This window comes from Ovis canadensis, chromosome 2 (genome assembly GCF_042477335.2).
Source record: "Ovis canadensis isolate MfBH-ARS-UI-01 breed Bighorn chromosome 2, ARS-UI_OviCan_v2, whole genome shotgun sequence".
Lineage (NCBI taxonomy): Eukaryota > Metazoa > Chordata > Mammalia > Artiodactyla > Bovidae > Ovis > Ovis canadensis.
Window position 1 is genome coordinate 241791468 of NC_091246.1, and position 23440 is coordinate 241814907.

General features: G+C 39.3%; 1 protein-coding gene across 50 annotated transcripts in view; it reads left to right on the plus strand.

The window, feature by feature from the left end:
- Positions 1–5867: 5867 nt before the first annotated feature.
- The window catches only part of PUM1 (pumilio RNA binding family member 1), a 122612-nt gene continuing 105039 nt past the window's right edge, over positions 5868–23440 (plus strand). For 16 of the 50 annotated variants that reach the window (XM_069574789.1, XM_069574792.1, XM_069574806.1 and 13 more), the window contains exons 1-2: positions 5868–5991; positions 10035–10408. In XM_069574789.1, the coding sequence (XP_069430890.1) occupies positions 10046–10408 (363 nt within the window). In that variant the 5' untranslated portion in view covers positions 5868–5991; positions 10035–10045. The remainder of the gene's footprint in view (positions 5992–10034; positions 10409–23440) is intronic. The other 34 variants (XM_069574819.1, XM_069574821.1, XM_069574802.1 and 31 more) reach the window with 5 other exon arrangements.

A 23440-nucleotide genomic window follows, 5' to 3' on the forward strand; every position in this document is an offset into this window, starting at 1 on the left:
CCACACGACTGAGCGACTTTACTCACTCATAGACCTCTGTGGGCTTCCCAGGTAGCTCCAGTGGTAAAGAGATAGCCTGCCAATGCAGGCGATGTGGGTACCATCCTTGGGTCAGTCATAAAATCCATATGGTGTATACTTTACAGTTTACTGCCAGAATTATAAATCTTCCTTTTATCTTCTTGAACACAATAAACAACGTGATGACTACAGTATGAGGTACTTTGGCATGCCTTTCAACTGTGTCGCTGTTGTGCTGTTTTTTGGTCATGTTATCTTGTCTTCCAGTATACCTAATTATTTTTGATTGTGAAATAAATATATTTGCATAATTGTTCATAGAAATAATTCAAGTTCCAGAGGATTCACGTTGTTTTCTGCCAAGTATTTGGGCATTGGCATGCTGGAATCATTCAGACAATTTCAGGGTTTCAGGTATTTTGAAGCTGAGTTTCAATCTGTAAGACCTTCTCTACTCTACGTACATTTGCTTTTAGAGTACAGTCCTTTAGGATCCCAGTCTCAAGCGAGAGCTGTTTGCTAGGTGCTTTCTCTCTTAGCAGGTTCTGAACTCCGATCTCTGTTCTGGGAAGCACCCAAGGTAGGCTCTTAGCTGTACCTCAGAAAGACTAGTAGTCCTATTTGTAAGGCTTACATTCCTCAGTTTCTGTCCTTTCTCAGATCCTGGCTCAGTTAATTCTTCACTAACATTAACTTTTTGATGATTTCAACAGGAGATTTTCAGATTTTTCCAGTTATACTAGTTTTCCTCAGTGGGAGAGTTGGTTGGAATTGCTTAGTCACCAATGCTGGAACAGCCCAAACCTTCCCTCCTACCTTCCTATGGGAAAAGCACTCTAATAACCAAGATTTGCTAAGAAACAAAATTACAATGGAAATGCTAACAGTGTAACAAATACCCAAGCACCAAAACAATGAGCGGAAGTGCCACCCAAGGGAAAGTCCACAAATACACAAAAGCTCAAATGTAACACAGTTGAAAAAGCAACACAAATCAGCACTGATAACAAAACATCTTTCCAGAAAATTGGAGGTGTTCCCAGGTTGCTTGAGAGTGCTTTACATTCAGTGTACAAATAGCACATTATTGTAACATTTATCATCCAGTAGCATCGACTATAAGAAAGAATGAAAGTTTGTGGAACTGAACAGCATTTGTTCACTCCTGGGACAAGAGTTTTTCTCAGCTGTCATCATGGGCCAGTTTTGCTGACTCACCAGTGAACTTCAGATCACAGCTTGATAACCGCTTCCATATGAAAGAAGAGGTAACATTTGAAATTCTTGAACCAGGGGTTCTTGGGCCTTTACTAAACATTTCTGTCTGAGAGCTCTTTGTCTGATTAGGTTACAATGGACTGGATTAGGTTTTTACTGATTAAATTAAAATACTTCTCAAATCCACCCTAATCCTCAACCAGGTCAGTTTGATTAGATTTTTGGTTTTTGAAAATTTTGGAAATTACATTATCTGTTATGCTTGGGTTTAATTGGCTGGATTGTAAAGATTTCAAGATCTAGGAATGATTAAGACAATCTTCTGGACTTCCCTGATGGCTCAAATGGTAAGGAATCTGCCTGCAATGCAGGAGACCCAGATTCAATCCCTGGATAGAGAAGATCCCCTGGAGAAGAAAATGGCAACCCACTCCGGTATTCTTGCCTGGGAAATCCCATGGATGGAGGAGCCTGGTCGGCTACAGTCCATGGGGGCACAAAAGAGTTGAACACAACTGAGCAACTAAATAACAAGAGCCTTCTGACCAGAAAACTCTCAGCAAATAACCTTAGATAACTTGCTTGGATAAATACTAATCTGTTTCCATAACATTCCAAGTCTCGGTTTTCTCATTTTTAAATGGGAATAATGTTGTCCATGTCATAGGTATGTGGAGACTTTTAAATGAAATACTGTATGTAAAAGTTTTGCAGTGCATGGCACATAGGTAAGCATTTGATAATAAGATATGAGTCTGCTGCAGGTGATGTTCTGATAAGAGTTATTTTTGGGACCTCAGGTTATATTGGGTAAGTCAGGTCCTTTGAAAACAGTTTCTTAAAGCAGGGAGGATGGCTGGTTTTCTGTTGGGAGTATAGCTTTTGATGGAGGAGAGGCCTGAAATGGGGTGTGGTTCCACATGACTGTGGCCAAACTGATAATGGAATCTCTGAGTAATGAAAGCTAAAGCTTAAAACTGAGTCAATCATGGATCTCAGAATATAATCACAGAGATCACAGCCTGGTAAAGTTCTGGAAATTTTGTAATTTTCTCATGTCACCTAAGTTTTCTCCTCTTAAAATGTTTTTCTAGTTTGGCTACTCAGCACATTCCACTGTCCTGGCCCCATAGGGCTAAATGCTTTATCTGCTTTATTACACTTAAAAAAAAAAAAAAAAAAAGACCCACTTAGTGATGTTTTATTAACCCTATGTTCCATGGGAGAAAAACAGAGGCTCAGAGAGTTAAGTAAGTAACTTCTGGCCTGGCTAAAGAGTTGGATCTCTGAATACAACATATTAGCTTTTAGGGTTGTTGGATTTGAGAGTCATCACTCTAAATGGCTGTTGAATTCATTCATTTAACAAATGCTTAATGAACAAAGTCCCTGTACTTTAAACTAAGTTGCTCTCTGGGGATTCAGAAATGAATCTATAACCGCAATAAAACAGCTACATTTAGTGAATGCTAATTCTATGTCAGCCACTTTATATATATTATTTTATTTAACTCTTGTAATTGTCCTGTGTGTATCAGTTCAGTTCAGTTCAGTCACTCAGTCAGGTCAGACTCTTTGCGACCCCATGGACTGCAGCACACCATGCCTCCCTATCACCAGCTCCCTGAATTTACTCAAACTCTTGTCCATCGAATCGGTGATGCCATCCAACCATCTCATCCTCTGTGATCCCCTTCTCCTGTCTTCAATCTTTCCCAGCAACAGGCTCTTTTCCAATGAGTCAGTTTTTTGCATCAGGTGGCCAAGGTATTAGAGTTTCAGCTTCAGCAGTCCTTCCAATGAATATTCAGGACTGATTTCCTTTAGGATGGACTGATTGGATCTCCTTGTTGTCCAAAGTATGGAAACCCTTATTTTGCAAATGAGGGCACTGACACCAGGAATACATCCAAGGTCACACAGCTGCGGAGTAGCAGAGTTCTGATCTTTAACTTCCAAGTCTTATCTTCTTTTTCAGAAATAAAATTCTCACTCTTTTAGAGCTACCAGGGAAGCCCCTTTTAAATAAAAACAACATTAAAGTAATGTAAACAATTTGAGGGCTGATTTTCTCACAACCTGCGAAAACAGGATTTAGTGATTATTTAAATTTTTGCCAATTTAATAGATGAAATATTATATTTTAAAGTTGCATTTCTTTTCATTACTTATTCTCAATTTTATAGCTTTATTGAGATATATTTCACATACCATAAACTTTATCTTTTAATATACACACAGTTCAATGGTTTTCAGTGTATTCTCAGAGTTGTACAACCACCATTACAGTTTAATTTTAAACTTCTGTCAATACCCCCAAAAGAAACCCATACCTACTAGCAGTCCCCTCTCATCCCTACCCACCCCCCACTTGTCAGTCCCAGGTTTTCTTTTCTGTGTTTATTAGCCATTAGTGAGTTCAGGTCTGTTTTGAATTGCTCCCCAATGGCACCCCACTCCGGTACTCTTGCCTGGAAAATCCCATGGACGGAGGAGCCCGGTAGGCTCCAGTCCATGGGGTCGCTGGGAGTCTGAGCGACTTCACTTTCGCTTTTCACTTTTATGCACTGGAAAAGGAAATGGCAACCCACTCCTGTGTTCTTGCCTGGAGAATCCCAGGGACAGAGGAGACTAGTGGGGGTCGCACAGAGTCGGACACGACTGAAGCGACTTAGCAGCAGCAGTAGCAGCTTTCTTTATTTTCTAGATTCAAGTATAGTTGATTTACAATGTTGTGTTACTTTCAGATGTGCAGTACAGTGATTCAGTTATATATATATATATATTCTCTTTTAATATTTTTTTCCCCATAGGTTATTACAAAATATTGAGCATAGTTCTTTGTGCTATACAGTAGGTCCTTGTTGATTATGTTTTATATATAATAATATCTATCTGTTAATCCCAAACTCCTAATTTATCCCTTTCCCAGTTCCCCTTTGGTAGCTCTAAGTTTGTTTTCTGTATCTGGATTGTGCTCTTTTTTCAAAATGCTCTTTTTTAATTGATTAGAGAATTTCAGTATTTATCATGAAGATTAACCATTGTGGCTCACCTGGTAAAGAATGTGCCTGCAATGTGGGAAACCTGGGTTCGATTCCTGGGTTGGGAAGATTCCCTGGAGAAGGGAAAGGCTACCCACTCCTGTATTCTGGTCTGGAGAGTTCCATGGACTACAGTCCACGGGGTCGCAAAGAGTCAGGCAGGACTGAGCGACTTTCACAACCATTTGTCTACCACTAGTTACAATACTTTAAAGCTATTTTCTCATTTATGCATTGATGGTGGCACTCTTACTATATAGACGTTTAAATTTCAATTTCTAAAGAGATTTATTTTGATTCATTACAAACATTCTTTCTATTTAAAAGCTTTCTCCGCTTATAATCTCTTCAGATCTTTTACAGGGTTGTGGTTTGCCTATGTTTTCGATTCATCTTGAGTTTAGTTTGAATTATAATAGCTATATCTTATCAAATACCTGGAGAAGGAAATCACAACTCACTCCAGTATTCCTGCCTCGAGAATCCCATGGAAAGAGGAGCCTGGCGGGTTACAGTGTATGGGGTTACAGAGTCAGACACCACTGAACGACTAACCCTTTATTAAATACTGATTTTGAAAAATCACTTTCATCAAATGCCCAAATTTCTATTTTCCGAACTGGACAGAACAACATCAGCTAACACTGAATCAGTGCTTACAAAGTCGGCTTTGCATCTTTGGTTTATGTTAATGTTCTGCTATCTCTGTCTTGAAATTCGTTAACAATTTTGAACAAGGGGTCCTGCACTTCCACCTAGCGCTTGTTGTTGCTGTTCGGTGGCTGAGTCCGACTCTTTGAGATTCCATGGATTGTAGCACACTAGTACTCTGTCCTCCACTATCTCCGAGTTTGCTCAAATTGAGGTCCATTAAGTGGATGATGCTATCTAACCATCTCATCCTCTGCCGCCCTCTTCCCCTTTTGCCTTTAATCTTTCCTGGCATTAGGGTCTTTCCCAAACTCCTGCAAATTCTATATCAGGCCTGTTTACCAGTCTCAGGCACTGTACTAATCATTTCACATTATTAAATGGACTACTAAACCACATTATTCACTAATCCTCAGGGCAATGCTGTTAAGTAGCAATTTTCATTTTCCTCTGAATTTTTCAAATGGGGCAACGTAGGCAGGAAGATTAAATAATGCTAGAGCCAGAAAGCTGCGGCAACGGAGTTTGAACCCAGCACCTCTCGGGCCAGTCTTGGAGTAAGCGTCCATTAACCCTGGAGGCCGTTATAATCTGGAGGCGAAGTTGGGAGGGCGCCGGGGCGGATGGCGCCGCGGCTGAGGTCACTGCTCTGACCCCTCGGGCCCAGGTCCGTGAGGTGCTGGACCAAGATCCGCGCACCCTGGGCGCTCCAGCGTCTGCCCGCGGGACTCCGCCTTCTGTCCGCGGCGGCGACGCACGTTTGCCTTGCGGTAGGGAACTCGCGCGCGCAGCGGTTGTGTTGCCAGCGAGTTTCCCAAGTTCACACAGGCCCCGGGTTGGCATGGCAACCAGGCAACCTGTTCCAGAGCAGCCTGCCTTCTCCGCACATGCAGCTGCCACCGCCAGAGCCGGGGCCCGAGCCTATCCCATGATGCACCGCGCCAGCCCAGTCCCCAGTGGGCCGCCATGTTGTCGGAGTGAAAGGTAAGGGGGAGCGAGAGCGCCGGAGAGAGAAGATCGGGGGGCTGAAATCCATCTTCATCCTACCGCTCCGCCCGTGAGTATCCGCACCCCGCTAGCCCCAAACGCTGCTCCGGACCCCCAGCGAGCAGATTGTCCCTTTGTATTGGTGTTTGAGAGCAGTTGCGGGGATGAGAAGGGCTTTGGAAAAGCCGCCGGGGCCCTGGCTGAGGCTTCTCACTCGCTGTTCCTCGTTCATGTTTTGGAGTCAGCAGCAAGGCCCCTATTGTTATCAAAGGAGGGAGGGGGTGGGGAGCGGGGTCGAAGCGAGGAAAATGCCGGGGGTTTAGGCCCGGGCCCTGGGCATAGACGTGCCTCTACATTTCTGCTTGGCCCTGTGGGGGCCCCTGAAGATTGATGTTGCCATTCGGGTTGCTTTTTTGATGGGTTTGCGAAGCCCGAGTCTTGTGTGTGGCCATGAAGTGTAATTCTGTACCACCCTGGATTTCTTCGACTTCTTGAGCTTCCGTGCCTGCGCCGAAGCAGGAGGAACAATAAATCGCTTTAGAAGCAGCCATGGCCCTTGTCTGCAGGCGAAATCCACCATGGGGGAACTTTGCGAGCCTTAAATGTGGAGAAGTAGGCGATCAGGAAGTTTCAGATCGCTTTTTAGGCTCCTGAGTACTTGTGGCCTTTTGTTTCCGTGAGAGCTTGTTTTTGGTGGGTTCTTCCTCTTTGAGCCTGTCTGTATTGGTGCGTGTCTGTCTTAACTCAAAGAGGGGTTCGTGCATCTGTAGTAGATAAACAGATACACAATAACTAGATAGTTTTAGTCCTCACGGACGTTCTTGGTAAACATAAATCGTTTGTTAATACTTGTCAGTACCACTCCCACGTCTAGTGAGGAATACGCTCGCGTAACTCTCCCCCACCCCCCGCCATATACCCCCCTCCCCCACAACATTACCAGGAAAGGTTTTATCCTTCCCATAACTTGATAGGTTGTTACTCTTCGTTGTCCACTTGAGAAAACACTGTTCTTGGTTGTCTGTAACAGTTCGTTCACTTCCTACTCTGCCAGAGATTAAGAATGGGGTTTTATGAAGCTTTTTTGGGGGGGGCGGGGGTTCTATTTTTAAAGTCTGTTACTTCTGAAACCGTACGTTTGTAGTTTTAGCCTTTTGTTTATGAAGAACACATCAAGACTCACCGAAACAGAGGTGGCTCCCAATGCAGTTTTAGTAAGCAAAATAAACATTTTGACCCATTGCTAGTTTTAACTTTACAAAATACACTTTTGGGGGCTCTGGATTCTTTATCTGGAGTTTTGGGAAGTACACACTGGATTTTGAACTCTTCCTTTTGTCTTAGCCCTAAATGGATTCGTTTTGTTCAAGGCCACAGCTTTTTGAAGTTGTGTTTGAAGTTTAGTTTGGGTTGAGATGAACTGCTTTAAAATAAATTTATGACCACAGATTTTTTTTTTTTTCCAGTATGGTAAAAATAAACACCTTTTAAACCACAAAGCATTTTGTAAATAAAAGGTGAGCGGGGGGATAGATTAGATCATGTTCCTTTGTTTGAAATAAAACCTGTTAGTGATATTAAAAACAAGACTAAAGAAAAATAACAACTTTGGTGAAAACAGTTTGAAAACTATGGAAGAGTAACTAGAATTCAGTACTTTTAAAAGTTGCTTAAAAATACTTATTTTTATAACGTATCATTTGGGGAAAAAAGTCACATTTCAAGTGCTTCACATAACTTTTTAGTGGGTTTGAGAGTTCTTTAAAATGCATCAGCAATTTAAATGTTTTTTAGTATTTAAGTGACTGATTTCTTAATTTTTATGCTGATAGGTGCCAAGATATTTCAGAACTACCCAAGACACTTGTTAATTGCTTAGGTATTTGCTCAGTTTCAAAATGTCCCTTCTGCCAGGTTTTCTCTTGTTTGAGAAACTGCCTTGCCTCATTAGGTAAAGCAGGAAGTCTCAGGGCATACAGATAGCTTTACAAAAGCCAATTGTTTTGTTTGAACATTTTTCATAGGAACTCTCCCACTGCTCCCCCATACCATTGCCTTGATAGAATGAAGTTGTGGTCGGTGTATTTCAGTGGTGAATACCTTTTTCATATGTAAGTTCTTCGTTAGATAAGTATTATGGCAAATCTTATTTCAGAGAAGATTGTATTTGCTATTTTAGGAATCTTCTTAGGGGCTGGAGCTCCATTGCTTTAACTGGTGGTGACTAAATTCCCAAGGCCTCAGCATGTGACTTCACATTTACTAAAAACTTTTATATGTATTATTTTGATTAAAAAGCATTTGTAAGTCATGAAGGATTTCTTCCATTTTCTAGATGAGGAAACAGGCTCAGGGAAGTTGTAGTTTAGTGGTAAAATTTTAGTTTTGGGACTGCTGGTTAGCTCTACAACACAGACTACTAGATTATAGTCCCTTGTGGAATAGAATGGGACCGGCTACTGTTTACTAATGAGAGGGCAGGGAGTTCTTTTGAAAATCAAAGAGAAAGGCATTAGGCTGGTTAGGACTGTGCTAGTACCGATGGTAAACTATGACTTTCTGATTTTTGTGTTTAAGCGTAAACATGACTTGATAAAAGCAGAAAGTGCAGTCTAGAAAGCTGGATTACTCCAGTTAAGGTTCTGATGGATTGGAATTATTAACTGAAACTATGCATTTCCAAATTCGGCTTTGAAAAATATTAAAAATTCCTTTGTGTCTTTTAAAACATGAATTGTGAGAAGCAAATGCTTCTTTATCAAGATGTTTATCCTATAAAGAGAAATAATTTAAAAGATTTCTTATAAATCTTGTGAGTCTGTTTATGAATTGTCACAGTAGGGCTAAAGGGAGATATGCCATTTGTAATGGACTGTTAGGTTGATACCCTTGAAATTAGATTCTAGTGGCTGTGGACAGGTGTGTTCTAGTTGGTAACATAATTATTTTGAAGCACTTTTTTTTTTTTTTTGAGCACGTGTAGGCTGACAACTTGTATGCTTTGTACAAGTGTAATTGTTGCTTTTAAGAAAACTTGAAAGTGGTGTTTTATAGTAACATTTTGGAGGTTTTTGTTTGATCCTTCTAGAGAAGAATAGCAGATGCAAGTGAGAAATAGTACCTGTTTTGGTTTACTGGGGTGTGGTAGCAAGGGGTTTATAGTTGTTTTGGATGTGTACAGATTTGGATTTGAATCCCTACAGCTCAGTAGATGAATGGCCTTGGGCACATCACATAACTTTTCCTCTATACCCTAGTGTTTTTATCTGTAAAACAGGAATGACTAGGAAATGTCTGCAGTATATTTGCCATACAGTTATTATTGTTTTGAAGCATTTTTTTTTTTTTTACAATGAGACTTTCTACACAAGGGGAGTGAATTTAGTTTGTCTCTGTAGGAGTCACAATATTAGTAGAAAGATGATGTGATTACAGTTATAGTTGTAAGTTATTGGTAAAAAAATAGAGTTTATCTTTCCCATGTGCATTAACTGAAAAGTTTCAGGCTAAGAACATTGTTCTGTTGCAGTCCTTACTTAGTCAGGGGGTCTTATTGTTTCTTTTTCAGAGAGCATCCTACGAATACGTCGGACATTTTAAAGGATCCTTTCAAGTTTCGACATTCTGAGTCATTGCTAATTATATATGGGGTTTGGATTTTTGTTTGGTTTATTAGTGTATGTCTGCTCCAGCTGTAAAGGGATATTTTGTAAAACTCTTATTCATTTTAAAAAGTATCCACTACAGTTGGCTTAAGGTGTAAATAAGTTGGGTAGAAGAGTTGTTAATTAAAGTCTAATTCCATACTCTTAACCTTTGGTACCAACATAAGTTTCCCTGAAGTTGCCATGTTGAGTCCTGATCTCGATTTCTTGTCAGAGTGCCTGTCACCTACTACAGTTATTTCCATACACACACACTCAGCAACTTCAAAACAGAGGTTTCAGTTTAGAGAATTGTGTATATGTCATGAAACATTTAGCTGCTTGGTAGAAATTATTTTAGATGATAGATCGCAAAAGCCAAGGGGCTCACATTTTTGTCTTGGTGCATATATCGAGTTATGTTTTAAGAAATGCAAATTGTAAACATTTGTAACCTGTTTGTCCTTAGGTGTTGGTGGAATGAGCGTTGCATGTGTCTTGAAGAGAAAAGCAGTGCTTTGGCAGGACTCTTTCAGCCCCCACCTGAAACATCACCCTCAAGAACCAGCTAATCCCAACATGCCTGTTGTTTTGACATCTGGAACAGGGTCGCAAGCGCAGCCACAACCAGCTGCAAATCAGGCTCTTGCAGCTGGGACACACTCCAGCCCTGTCCCAGGATCCATAGGAGTTGCAGGCCGTTCCCAGGACGACGCTATGGTGGACTACTTCTTTCAGAGGCAGCATGGTGAGCAGCTTGGGGGAGGAGGAAGTGGTGGAGGCGGCTATAATAATAGCAAACATCGATGGCCTACTGGGGATAACATTCATGCAGAACATCAGGTAAAAAAAAGTTCACTATTTCAGCTTTGAAACTCTTTTTATAATCACTGTCCACTTAGGATATCTGCTTTCAGTGAATGTCTTTAAAAAAGCCTAAATTGCTAATGATTTCATTTGGTCTAAACTAAGCAGTCACTTGTTTTAAAGGATGATTGTTGTAATGTCACTGAGTCGTTTATCGTTCTGGTGGTACTAAACAGCAAATGACCAATTCATTAAAAAAGAAAAAAAGACTTAAGCTTGTTCTAATGTGCACATTCCTTTTCTAAGTATACTTTTTAAACAGAGAATACTTTTTTCATCTTAACATATAATCTTTTAAGATCTATTTGAGCTGTTTATAGGCTAAATACATACTTTAGAGCCATTCCTGTTGGGTATTGGTGACTTTTGTGTTTAAAATGTTATAGTTGAAAGTAGAAGGAAGTTGATAAAAAAAAATCAGCTGCTTAAGTGAAATTTGACATGGAACTGATATATCTTATGTTTTGTGTTAGAAAGGAGTGGTTGCAGCTTTTAGGTTTTTACCATTTTTGTCCTCTTGTAAATGCTTGTTTCATTTGGTTAATTTTAACATTCTTACTAATCCAAAACTATAGCTGGAATCACAGCATATTTTACTGAGAAGAGAGTTTAGCCTGAAAGGTGTTTCCTAACTTGATAGTGATGAAAGGGTTAGAATGTTTTCATCTGGTTATTCTTTGGAATAGGGTATAGGTTGAATTTGCAGAAGTTTTATTTTATTTTGCCAATATCTGAGTACTGACTAGCAGAAAGAATTGACGTCTCTCATGAGGGGTTCTCGTGCTTCTGTTCTTCAGAAATAAATCAGGCACAAGCACACTCAGTCGTGCTTCCCCTTGACCTTTCCAGACAGCTGGTGTACCACACTTCTTTACCGTAGTAGAAATGAGGAGGTGGAATCTTGTTAGCTAACAAGTTATTAGCGTGTTGATTGCAGAGCTTTGAACAGTCATCAGTATCAGTGCCACTTCATTAACATCTATTATTTGTAGGTGAGCAACACTAAGAAATGTGAGGTGCAGGGAGCTGCTTCTTGGGCGCTTAGAGCATTCTTATTATGTATCTATTATTTAGAATACTTTGTTTCCGGTTTGCTTAAAGTCTCAGCGGTGGAGATCAAATTTTATTCATCTCAATATCCTAGTTCCTAGTTCCTAGAATTTGGCATATGATAGAGTTTCAGAAGGCCCTAATCCTATGGCCTTAAAGCTGGGGGAAAAAGGACATTGTCACAAAAATAAGGATGTTGAGTGCCAGGCTAAGATTTAATTCAGTAGGCAGCAGGGTTTTTAGCGTGTTTGTATGGAGTAGTTTTTGTTCAGTGGTGTTTTTGGAAGGTTGAGTTGGCAGTAAGAGATTGGAGTGGGTAAGAGCTGAGACTAGATTACTACTCTGATAGCCCTGGTGTGAGCAGTGGAAAGGTGGGATAGGACTGAGAAATGCATAGAATTTGGTGATTGAATTTGAAAGTTTAGGTCCTTGCGAAAATGGAGTAATAGAGGAAAAGGAATATAGAGGGGAATCTGGTTTGGGGACAAGGTAATTAAGTTCCGTAGAACACATGTTGAATTTGAGATGTAGGTAGCTTTGTGTGTAGGGTGAAACCAAGGTAGGAGGTAGTTAATTTGGATGGTATATGTCTAGGGATCTGTCTAGGGAGCAAAAGTGGAATGCCTATAATTTTTGCCTTGTTTGGTTAAACATCATTTAAAAATCATGACCATTGGTTTTTAGAGTATATATTATAATTTATATTATAAATCTGTAAAATCTTGTGTTGGCTTTCCTCACGATGGATGGATAAAAACTGAAAGAAGAATCAAGGTGCTTGGTTTGTACTTTGCTAGGTGGGCAAGTCAAACTGTGGGTCAGCCCTTGGCAGAGTTTCAAGATCTAAAATCTGGCTGTGGCGGGGGAGGGGGAAACCCTACTTGTGCTATGCTGTGAAGACATACTCTGGAGTCTAGTGCTGAGCCCTATTTTATCCAGGTCAGTTAGCAAATCAGTGTTCATGTTAAATGGCAAAACCTGTTCCACACCTAGGGGGGCCTAAACCAGTGACTCAACTTGGACTTGGCATTTATCATCCACAGTTCTGTTGGTCTGGATATAATGAACAGCATCAGGGAACTGCATTAGGTAGCTGCTGTGTTGCGGTGTGGACCACCTACACATTACCTCTCCTGTAGTCAGAGTTATTATAACTTGGTGGTTTTGGTCTTGACTGAGTGAGGGAAGACCATAAAGTAAAGCAGTGAATTTCAGAGCTTAGCTGTTCCGCTAGAAATACATGGCAATAGATAGTGACCACTTGGACAAGAAGCAATGATGAGTGTAATATAATTGAAGAATTGAGGCGTAGCTCTATTTCAGAGAATTGCTGCCCTCCGTGTCTGATCTGTCAGGTGGAACTGCAAAAGAAGTTGAGAATCTTATGTTTTAGGCACTGGACTAAATATTTCCTGTATTTAATCCTCAGAACAATCTTATGAAGGAGGTAAAATCCTTTATTGAGAAGCTTAGTTCCCAGGTAGACTCTGGTTTTGAAATCAGGTGTTTGATCCTAATGCCCATGCTCTTTCTTTATTTCCGCCTTGCTGGGAATATTTCTAGTCCTAGAACCTAAACCAAACCAGAGGAACGCATTCTAAGATCAAAGAACTACTTGGCCATAATTTTTAGAGATAAATTTGATAACAAGGAGATGAATACAAATAATGTTGGCTTCCCTCCCCTTCCCGCATCGGTGATGCTAAAGTATTTTTTTTTTTAACTACTTACATATGTATATTCTATGTAGAAATTGTAGGAACGTCTCTGTTGAGACAGAGTGACTCAATATAAAGTGATTCTGCTGCTAGCACATTCTGCAGTTCCAGTGGGCCATTACTGTTTGTGGGCCTATTTCCCCTTCTTTTTTTTTTAAGACTTTTTGCATAACGGAACAAAGTTTAAGATCAGATTGGCAGAATGCTTTCATCAGTGAGCTGGTGAAGTAAAGAATATCACAGGCTCTGATGCCACCAGCAGTATTGGAGGGAAGTGCCAGATATTGGGCCAGGTATTTTATATCCATTTCTCTTATTATTACTCCCATTTATGAGCAGTCATTTTTTTATACTTAATCTTTTTTTAACCTTTGAAATTAGGGGTTTCTTGCTTTATGTAGAAATTCTTTTAGTGTCTGGGTTCTATCTTTTTTTCTTTTTTTTTTTGTCCACGCCACTTGGCATGTGGGATCTTAGTTCCCTGACCAGGGATCAAACCTGTGTCCCTTGGAGTAGAACCACAGAGTCCTAACCACTGGACCACCGGGGAATTGCCCTGAGTTCCATCTTTTAATGATGCCCTTTTTAACTTGTGCCTAAATACATGTTACTTTAAAAAAATAATTTAAGTTTTTTTTTCTAACTGTGAAACTTGGTTATTAGCATGATATCCCTTTAAATAAAAGTTTAAAACCATAGCAGCTTGAGAACTTGTGTTAAGGTAATATGGAGTACTTTAAAAATCTTGCAAGCTGAGATATTTAAAATTAAATTTAGGAACTATAATATTTTGAGGTGAAGAGTGGTATTCAGATTTGTTTATATGTTTATTTTAAAAAGTTGTGTGTAAACTCTATTATGTTCTTTCTGTATTTATCTTTTTTCTTAAGAATATAAACATAGTAAATATCACTTTTTTTTTGATATTTATTTCTGATTTTTAAATTTTGGCTGCATTGGATCTTTGTGGTGCGTGGGCTCAGTTGCCCTATAGTATGTGGGATCGCAGTTACCCACACTGGTATCAACCTCGCCTTCCCCGCATTGCAGGGCAGATTCTTAACCATTGGATCATCAGGGCAGTCCCTAGTATCCTTTATTTTAATACATAATTTTATTGTATTTGGTATAGTTAGAAACTTCAAAGCCCTCATTTTTGGGTCTTATTGAGGTCTTTGGTGGGGAGTGAGGGAAAGAAGTACCATGAATTTTTTTTTCTTTTTTGACCTATAAAGTTTACTCATAGTAAACAAGACAGTGGGTATGGATCAAGATGTTATAAAATACTAGAGAGAATTCCCTGATGGTCCAGTGGTTAGGACTCGGCACTTTTAGTGTCAGGGGCCAAAGTTCAGTTCCTGGTTGGGGAGCTAAGATCCTGCAAGCTGCCTGGGCATTGCCAACAAAACCAAAAAATCCCATGAAAACACATCTCGCTAAGTAAATAATACTATTTAAAAATGTTGCCTATAAAAATTTGCATACTTATTTTAATAATAATTTTTATAACCAGATCTGTCTTTCCTTAATAGTATTAAAGGTTTCATCATTCACAGCCCAGCCTTAAGTCTGACTTTTTGTAATTATTTTATTCTCTCATTGTGAAATCTGTTTTCTCTGTAAACTGTTGTGAGATAAAGTGGGTGATGAAATAGGGAAAAAATTTTTAAGGTCGATCAATTGAACTGTGGCCTCTGTACTGGATTTTAAGGGGGTAGAGATAGGTAGAAAGCTCTGCTTTTTGAGAAAGGAAATTTAGAGGACAACTCAAGTTTTCTTGCTTTTGTTAGTAATCTTTTGGCACTGGGATGTGTCAGTATCCACCCACCATAGATTGGCAGCTGTGGGAGATAATTCTAGATAGCCAAACAGAATTCAGTGGCTGAATCTTGTGGGAGATAATTCTAGGTAGCCAGGCAGAATTCAGTGGATAAATTTTCTCGTTGACTCTGTACCAACTCCCCCCACTTTTTTTTCACTTGATATTGCCATTTTCTAGTTGTATCCTGACATCCATCCCATTAATCTCCAGTGGCTGTGAGCTAATCCTTACACTATATAATTAATAAATACTATGTTAAATTGGGAGGGGCCCAAATATTCTGATACTGGGAGCCTCCTCATTATCTGCATATCCTTTTCTGTTGTCCCTGCTCTTTGACTTTGTTAGACCATGTGTCTCTTGTCTTTCTGGGTAGATGGCTTAGATGCCTCAGCGTTTGGGCCATTGGCACTTAGTTAACATACGTTAAAGTTGCTTTCATATTTTTCAGTGTTTTCTTTTTCACTTGTACTCTTGGAGCCTTTTTCATTATATTTGGAGTTCACAGAGACTTAAAACATTTTATATTTGGTCGAAAGGCTCATCAGCGGGCTTTCTTTGACTGTAACTTCAAGAATTATTTTCCAGTGTTAAGGATTAGATTCCAGTGTACAAAAAGTATACATTCAGATTCCCTTCTCTAATGCCGTGTGGTACTTGATTGTATGTGCCTCCTAGGTGGCACCTTATAGAAGTTTGTATCTTTGTTTTGTTTCAAAAGATTTTTGTTGTGGAATTAGGGGGAAAAAATAGGTGGTAATGAAACGTTGTTGTTGTTTAATTGTTTAGTGGTGTCTGACTCTTGCAATCCCATGGACTGCAGCACGCCAGGCCTCTGTCCTTCACTATCTCCTGGAGCTTGCTCAAACGCATGTCCATTGAGTCAATGATGCCATCCAACCATCTCATCCTCTGTCGTCCCCTTCTCCTGCCTTCAGTCTTTCCCAACATCAGGGGCTTTTCCAGTGAGTCAGCTCTTCGCATCAGGTGGCCTAAGTATTGGAGGTTCACTTTCATCATCAGTTCTTCCAGTGAATATTCAGGGTTGATTTCCTTTAAGATTGACTGGTTTGATCTCCTTGCAGTCCAGGGGACTCTCAAGAGTCTTCTCTAGCACCAGTTTGAAAGCATCAGTTAGTTGGCATTCAGCCTTTATGGTCCAACTCTCATATCTGTACTTGACTAGGTATATGAGATGTAGCAGTGGGAAAATAGGGCTATGTTAGGAAGATAAAGGAGGTAAATGTAGAATTTAGAAATACACAACAAAGCGGTGGGTTACAGAATTTGCTGTGGGTGCTGTTGTGGTCAAAGAAAAGAGGGAAATGGGATGAATCAGGAGAGAAAGACATAGTTACTTAGGAAGAGCTGTGTTTCAGATTTCAGTTTGGTTGTGGTTGAAGTGGTTTGTAAACCATGAAGTGATATAGTGATAAAGTTTTTCATTTTACCTCTCTGTATTTGGAGAAGATACACACATCTTTTGTGCAAGTATCCATTTTCTCTTGGGCAATAGCATTTGCTTAATACTTTGTATATAGGCTGAGCCTGAGTACAGAATTATGCTTCTGGTATTTTGGAAAGAATACTTAAAAAATTCTAGCTGTTGCATAGAATCTATTCACTTTTGCGAAATGGCTTAACACTCACAGAGGAACATAGGACAATGCCAATAAAGTAAGTGCTGAGAATAGGGTAAGAGGTTTCTTTTTTTGCCACTTTATTTTTTTAATTGAAGGATATTTGCTTTACAGAATTTTGTGGTTTTCTGTCATACCTCAACAGGAGTCAGCGATAGATATACCCATGTCCCCTCCCTCCGAGGGTGAGTTGTTGTTGTTGAGGGATTTCTGATCCCTTCTTCCCTAATTTTCACATTCATGTTCTGTCTCTTCTAGATGTAGTAAAGAGCTGTAAATGGGAGTGTGGTTTCAGCTTAGGAGAATGCCTCTCTACCTTTTTGCTCCCTACTGTGAATATTGTGAGAAGTGGTGGTCAGTGATTGGCAATAGGTTGGGTGAATTTAATATTTGGGAATTTGATTGAAGAACTTAGGCTGAAGGCTAAACATGGCATTGGCGATAAAACCTGAAGTTGAAGAGGAATGTTCACTTTTTTTTCTGTAATATTTTTTGAGAATTCTTTTTCAGTTGCCATATTAATAATTTCAGAAGATTCAGCAGATTCAAATTTGTCTTTTTTTTCCTTCTTCAGTAAGTGTTCTTTTATGGTTAAAGTATCTTGGTGTTTTTGAAAATCACATTAGGAAAACTTTTAGATTTGTGGAATTTGGGGGCCCTAACAATTTTTTATAATTGCTTTATTGGTATATAATTCATCCATTTAAACTGTGCAATTTGGTCGTTTTTAGTATATTCACAGAGTTGTGCAGCCATCGCCACAATCAGTTTTAGAACATTTTCATTATCCCTTGCGGTCTGTACCAGTAGCAGTCACTCTAGCCTTAAGCACCCACCGGTCTACTTTCTGTGTCTATGCATTTGTCTCTTCTGGACATTTCATATAGTAAATGGAGTCATCCGATATGTGGCCCTTTGTGACTGGCTTAGCATAATTTAGCACTTATGTAATTTCTAAGTGATTTTTTTTCTTAAATTTTTTTGTGGCTGCTCTGTGTGGCACTGAGGATCTTAGTTCCCTGAACAATGTTCGAACCTGTGGCCCCTGCATTGGGAGTGCAGAGCCTTAACCACTGGACTGCCCGCATAATGTTTTAAAGGTTCACCTATCTTGTAGCATGGATCAGTACCTCATTGCTTTTTACTGCTGAATAATAGTCTGTTACATATGGAGAAGGAAATGGCAGTCCACTCCAGCACTCTTGCCTGGAAAATCCCATGGACAGAGGAGCCTGATAGGCTATAGTCCGTGTGGTCGCAAAGAGTCGGACACGACTAAGCGACTTCACATTCACTTTCCCTCTTACCTCCAGAGCGGATGGGTAATCACCAATAAAGAAAAATCTCTATTTAAAAAAAAAGAAAATAGTCTGTTACATAATAGATATATATACCGTATTTTGTTGATCCGTTTATCAGTAGACAGACCTTTGGGTTTCTACGTTTTGGCTATTAGGACAGTCCTGCTTCTAACATTCGTGTACAAGTTTCTGTCGATACATGCTTTCGGTTCTTTTGGGTACCTAAAAAGTTCTAAAGGCACAAAAGTCTAATATACAGACAAGTGTCTTCACTGATGCCAGTGCTTTTTAGAAATAGAGTTTGGAGGTTAGTTTATCTACAACTTTATACCGTGAATTTGGAATTTTTCCAAGTGACAAGTTTTACTGGAGTTAACGACAACTTTCTTCTTTATCTATGAAGAAAGTATTTTCAGGTTAACAGCATAAATAAACTTGTTTACAACCCTGGGAAGCAGAATGCTTAAATTAGAAAGAGCAGGTGTTTTTAGGGAGCTCTGCTCTCTAGATGTTATTAATATACAGTTAATTGATCTGCTAATGACAAATAATTTTTCTCTATTAAAGAAAGTTACCCTAAGGTCTTTTATTAAGGGAATGGTTTATTGACTTAATTCTGGTTATTGTATGTATTTAAAAGCACTATATCTGTTGTTAATTTAAAAAATGATCTTTATAATTTGCTAAGAATTTATTGATTCAGGTTGTTCGTTTTCTCCACAATTGGACACATTAGGAAGATGCTACTTATACAGGTCAGAAGCCTTATAGTAAAATACAAAACAGTGAAATTAATATATCATTCTTTCTCTAGAGAAATTTATAGTTTCATGAAGGGAGGAAGGAATTTCTCTTTCTTCAGAGAAATTCATATTTTCATGAAGGGAGGAAGCACCATATCTGTTGTTAATTTAAAAAATGGTCTTTATAATTTACTAAGAATTTATTGATTCAGATTGTTCATTTTCTCCATAATTGGACACATGAGGAAGATACTACTTATACAGGTCAGAAGCCTTATAGTAAAGTACAAAACAGTGAAATTAATATATCATTCTTTCTTCAGAGAATGAAGGGGAGGAAGGAAGGGAGGAAGGAATTGTTGGTTTCTGTATTGAAATGAGTGTTAAGATGGGGCTCTTGGGTGTTTGGGTGACAAAAACAAACCAAGTGAGAATAATTTTATAGTAGATACGGTTCCTTCACTTACTAACTTATTATCTAGAAAATAGGCCTTAAGTTGTATATATCCATTGAGAGTGACATAGGTGGAAAAAGGATTGGGAGGAAATATGGGAAAATACTAATTTTATTTATGTGGGTGGAAATTCTAGGTAACTTGGTTTCGTCTTGTACGTTTTTAATTTTCACAAAATTTCAAACTCTGAATTTTCTTTTTTGGCCTTGCTCTGTGGATTGTAGGATCTTAGTTCCCCAACCAAGGATTGAACCTAGGCCCACAGCTGTAAAAGTGCCTAGTCCTAACCACTGGGCTGCCAGGGAACTTAGACACTGAAATTTTTATATTTTAAAAAGAGGAAAAGGACAAATTTCAAACCTTCTGTTAAGAGTTTGGTTTACCATACTGACCGAAAACCGAATTGGTGAATTGGTACGTTTCCAGTGGAATTTTGGTGTTGGAAAAGATATTAGAAACCATTTAACTTTTTATCCCCATCAGTGCAGTGGTCTCCTTTACGTTAATTATCTCTGTTTTAATTAAAAAGAAGTTAGTGAGTGTGATGTGCTGAGGTTGTTAGGATAGATTGAGTGTATCCAGTGAGATCTAGAGATATTTTTATTTTGGTATTGAGTACCTTTCTGTACCATAAGTTTTATTGACATATCTCCATACGCTGTGTGCCAGAACCATTCTAGCCTTTTTACATATGATGTGAAGCCCCCGTAACCCTGTGTCGTTTATTATTATTTCTGTTTTATGGATGAGGAAAGTCAGGGTGAGAAAAACGAGATGCGATTTTTTAAGGTCTCATAGAAGACATATATTTAAGGTGATTAGCTCATATTCTTTCCACTAGATCAATGTGTTTGGAGACCCTACTGTTGTGCATCGTGGATTGAGTAGTCAGCTTATCCATCTCTCTCACATACACACATGCACACACGCCTTTTGGACACATTTTCACACATGTTAAGCCCTACTTGTTGCTCACATATAATTTAGGGACACCAGTACAAATTTAGTTTGCATGTTTAATTATCGGAGCCCAGTGCTTGATGCATAATAGGTGCTCAGTGGGCTTCCCTGATAGCTCTTTTGGTAAAGAATCCGCCTGCAATGCAGGAGGCCCCAGTCCGATTCCTGGGTCTGGAAGATCCCCTGGAGAAGGGATAGGGTACCCACTCCAGTATTCTTGGGCTTCCCTTGTGGCTCAGCTGGTAAAGGATCTGCCTGCAGTGCGGGAGACCTGGGTTTGATCCCTGGGTTGAGAAGATCCCCTGGAGAAGGGAACGGCTACCCGCTCTGGTTTTCTGGCCTGGAGAATTCCATGGACTATGCAGTCCATGGGGTCGCAAAGAATCAGGTGGGACTGTGCGACTTTCACTTTCACTCTTCACTTTGGGTGCTCAGTGAATGGCGTGTTCAAACAGATGAGGTTCAAAACTGAACTCAAGTGATTTCATTCCCTGTATCTTGTTTCTCTGTATGGTATCTCCATTACAGGCCACTTAAGAACCTTAGATTTTTGCTTCCTGCCTCAGACAATTCCAAGGTTATATTCATATTGCCGTGTTTGATCTCGTATTTCTTGCCGGGCCATTTATAGTAGTCTTCTGACTGGTTTTCTGCACCCTTCTCCCTTTTTTCTTCCTTCTGGCTATTTTCTTTGTTGCTGCCGAATTGTTATTTCTAAAGATGCAAATCTGATTTTGTCTCTTCCTTGCCAGGACTTCCCAGGTGGCGCTAGTGGTAAAGAACCCATCTGCTAATCCAGGAGACTGGGGATTGATCCCTGGGTCGGAAAGATACCTGGAGGAGGGCATGGCAGCCGACTCCAATGTTCTTGCCTGGAGAATCCTATGGACAGAGGAGCTTGGCAGGCTACAATCCATGGGGTGGCAGAGTCAGACATGATTGAAGTGACTCAGCATGCACGCATGCTTCCTTACTTAAATTTTGTTTTTGGCTTTTCCAGTTGCTTTTAGGCTAATTAACTTTCAAGCTTCTCAGGATGGCACAGTGTACACCCTTTGTGTTTTGAGCTGATTTACCTCTCTAGGCTTTATTGGCACTCCAGCTTTACCGAAGTACTGTAACTTTCTGAACATACATGCTACTTTTATAGTTTGTGCAATTGCTCAACATAGTTGTGCTATTTTTATTGATGTGGTTTTCTCTGCTTGGAATCCCCTTCCTTCCTCATCCACCTAGCCACTTGTCTCATCTTCAACTGAAGTTTTTTTTATCTCTGATAAACCTTCCTCATCTCTTTTCTTATAGGCTGTGTCCCCTTTTGGTGCTCTCATTGTTTGGTACACGTCTTATTAAAGCATTCAGCTCCAAATATTCAATTGGAGTTGAATATTTACTTTTTCCTTCACCGTTGGGTGCTAGTAATCCGTTTCAGAACAGACGCTTGGGCTTAAGTCCAGACCCACTGAATGAAAATATCCAGTGATGAGATGGAGTTTCTATATTTTTAAAAAAGCACTCCCTGGTTATCTTTATGTACAGCTTGGTTAAAAACCACTGTGATGGTTCTTCTTGAAGAATCTTTCAGCCTTATATCTCCAGCCTCTGGCAAATAGCATGTATCTCATAAATGATGAGTAAATATATTATGTCATCAGGGCTTATTGAAGAGACTTTGACTGATGAGAGTTTTGTTTTGAAGAGTGTTACGATACCATTTTGAATTGATAAGGTGTAAGGTGTAACAGAATGTAGGGTCTTGAATACTTGAGAGGCTTTTTGGCGTGAAGCTAAGGAGTCAGTAAGCATTTATTGCAGAATTGCATTAAAGAGCTCTTAAAGTAATTCCTATCAACTCTGGTTTTATGCTTTTTTGGGGGGAGTGGAGGGGAGTTTTTAAAACCAGGTAAGAGCTAGGCAAACAGGAGGCTGTAGAAACAAGTTTTACTTTGCTTAATTTGTTAAACACTGAAACTTTTTGTTCATCGTCAACATCACATATTGGGAAATGGTACCATACTGTTTCAACTGAATACATTTTCAAAGTTCATTCCTGTTCTCATAAGTGAATATTATCTATTATTGTTTAAGGAGGGTAATATCTTTATAAAGGTAGAATGAAGGTTGTAATTTATCCCTGTATTGTCAATGGTTAACTGCCCTTAACACTTTCTGTGTTGTTCAGTTGCTAAGTTGTATCCAATTGTTTTGCGAGCCCATAGACTAAAACTGTAGCCCTGCCAGGGTCCTCTGTCCCTAGGATTTCCTAGGCAAGAACACTGGAGCACACTGGAATGGGTTGCCATTTTCTTCTCAAGGGGATACAGGTTGGAACCTGTATCTCCTGCATTGCCAGGTGGATTCTTTTTCACGGAACCACCAGGGAAGCTAGTGACTCATTTTTCTTGTTTGAAGCTTTTTAAGAGTTGCTGTTTGGGTTTTTAAGGTTTCTATTGGCAATTAAGTATAAAGTGCAGTGTGAATATTAAATTGCGAATTATTTTTTTATGTTTTGGTTATAAATTTTGTTCTAAAGTAGAATAGCTTTATTGAGATACAGTTCACATACTATACATTTCACCCATTTAAAATGTACTAATCAGTGGTTTTCAGTATATTCGGAGTTGTACAACTGTCACTACAATCGAAGTGAATATTTTCATCACCCGCAAAAGAAAACCTGTAACTATTACCAGTCACTTTCCACCTTCCTCACCCACATACCTAGGCAATCACTAATCTACTTTGTCTAAAATGAAAACTTTGATAGTACATGTTTGTTTTAAAAAATGTCAGTAATCTGGTTTTCAGAGTTAACTACTTTTAACAGTTTGGTTATTTCCTTCCAAACTTTTTCTGCACATATATAAACAGATATGTGAATACATTGTGGTTTTAAACCAGATGGGATCAGTTGCTCTCTCTAAATATATTACATACTTTTGTGTGTCCTGGCATGCGTACACTGATGGTAGTCTTTTCCCCTTAATACGTTGTAGTCCTCCTTTCAGGTCAGTAAACACCTCTATTTCTTTTTTAAGGGTCCCAAAGAGTCAAGACACGACTGTGCTCAAGAATACTAGAGTGGGTTGCCATTTCCTATCTTTTTGGCCCAGGGATTGAACCCCTGTCTCTTGTATCTCCTGAATTGGCAGGCAGATTCTTTATCTCTGTGTGTATTGAAGAACAGTAATTTGACTGTTTTATCCCAGTTTTGATTTTAGGTTCTTAACTTTTGACGTTCTAAATAATGCTATAGTAAACAATACTGCAGTTATGTTTTTGTATTCCAGAGTCACTTCTTTAGAATATATTCAGAGAT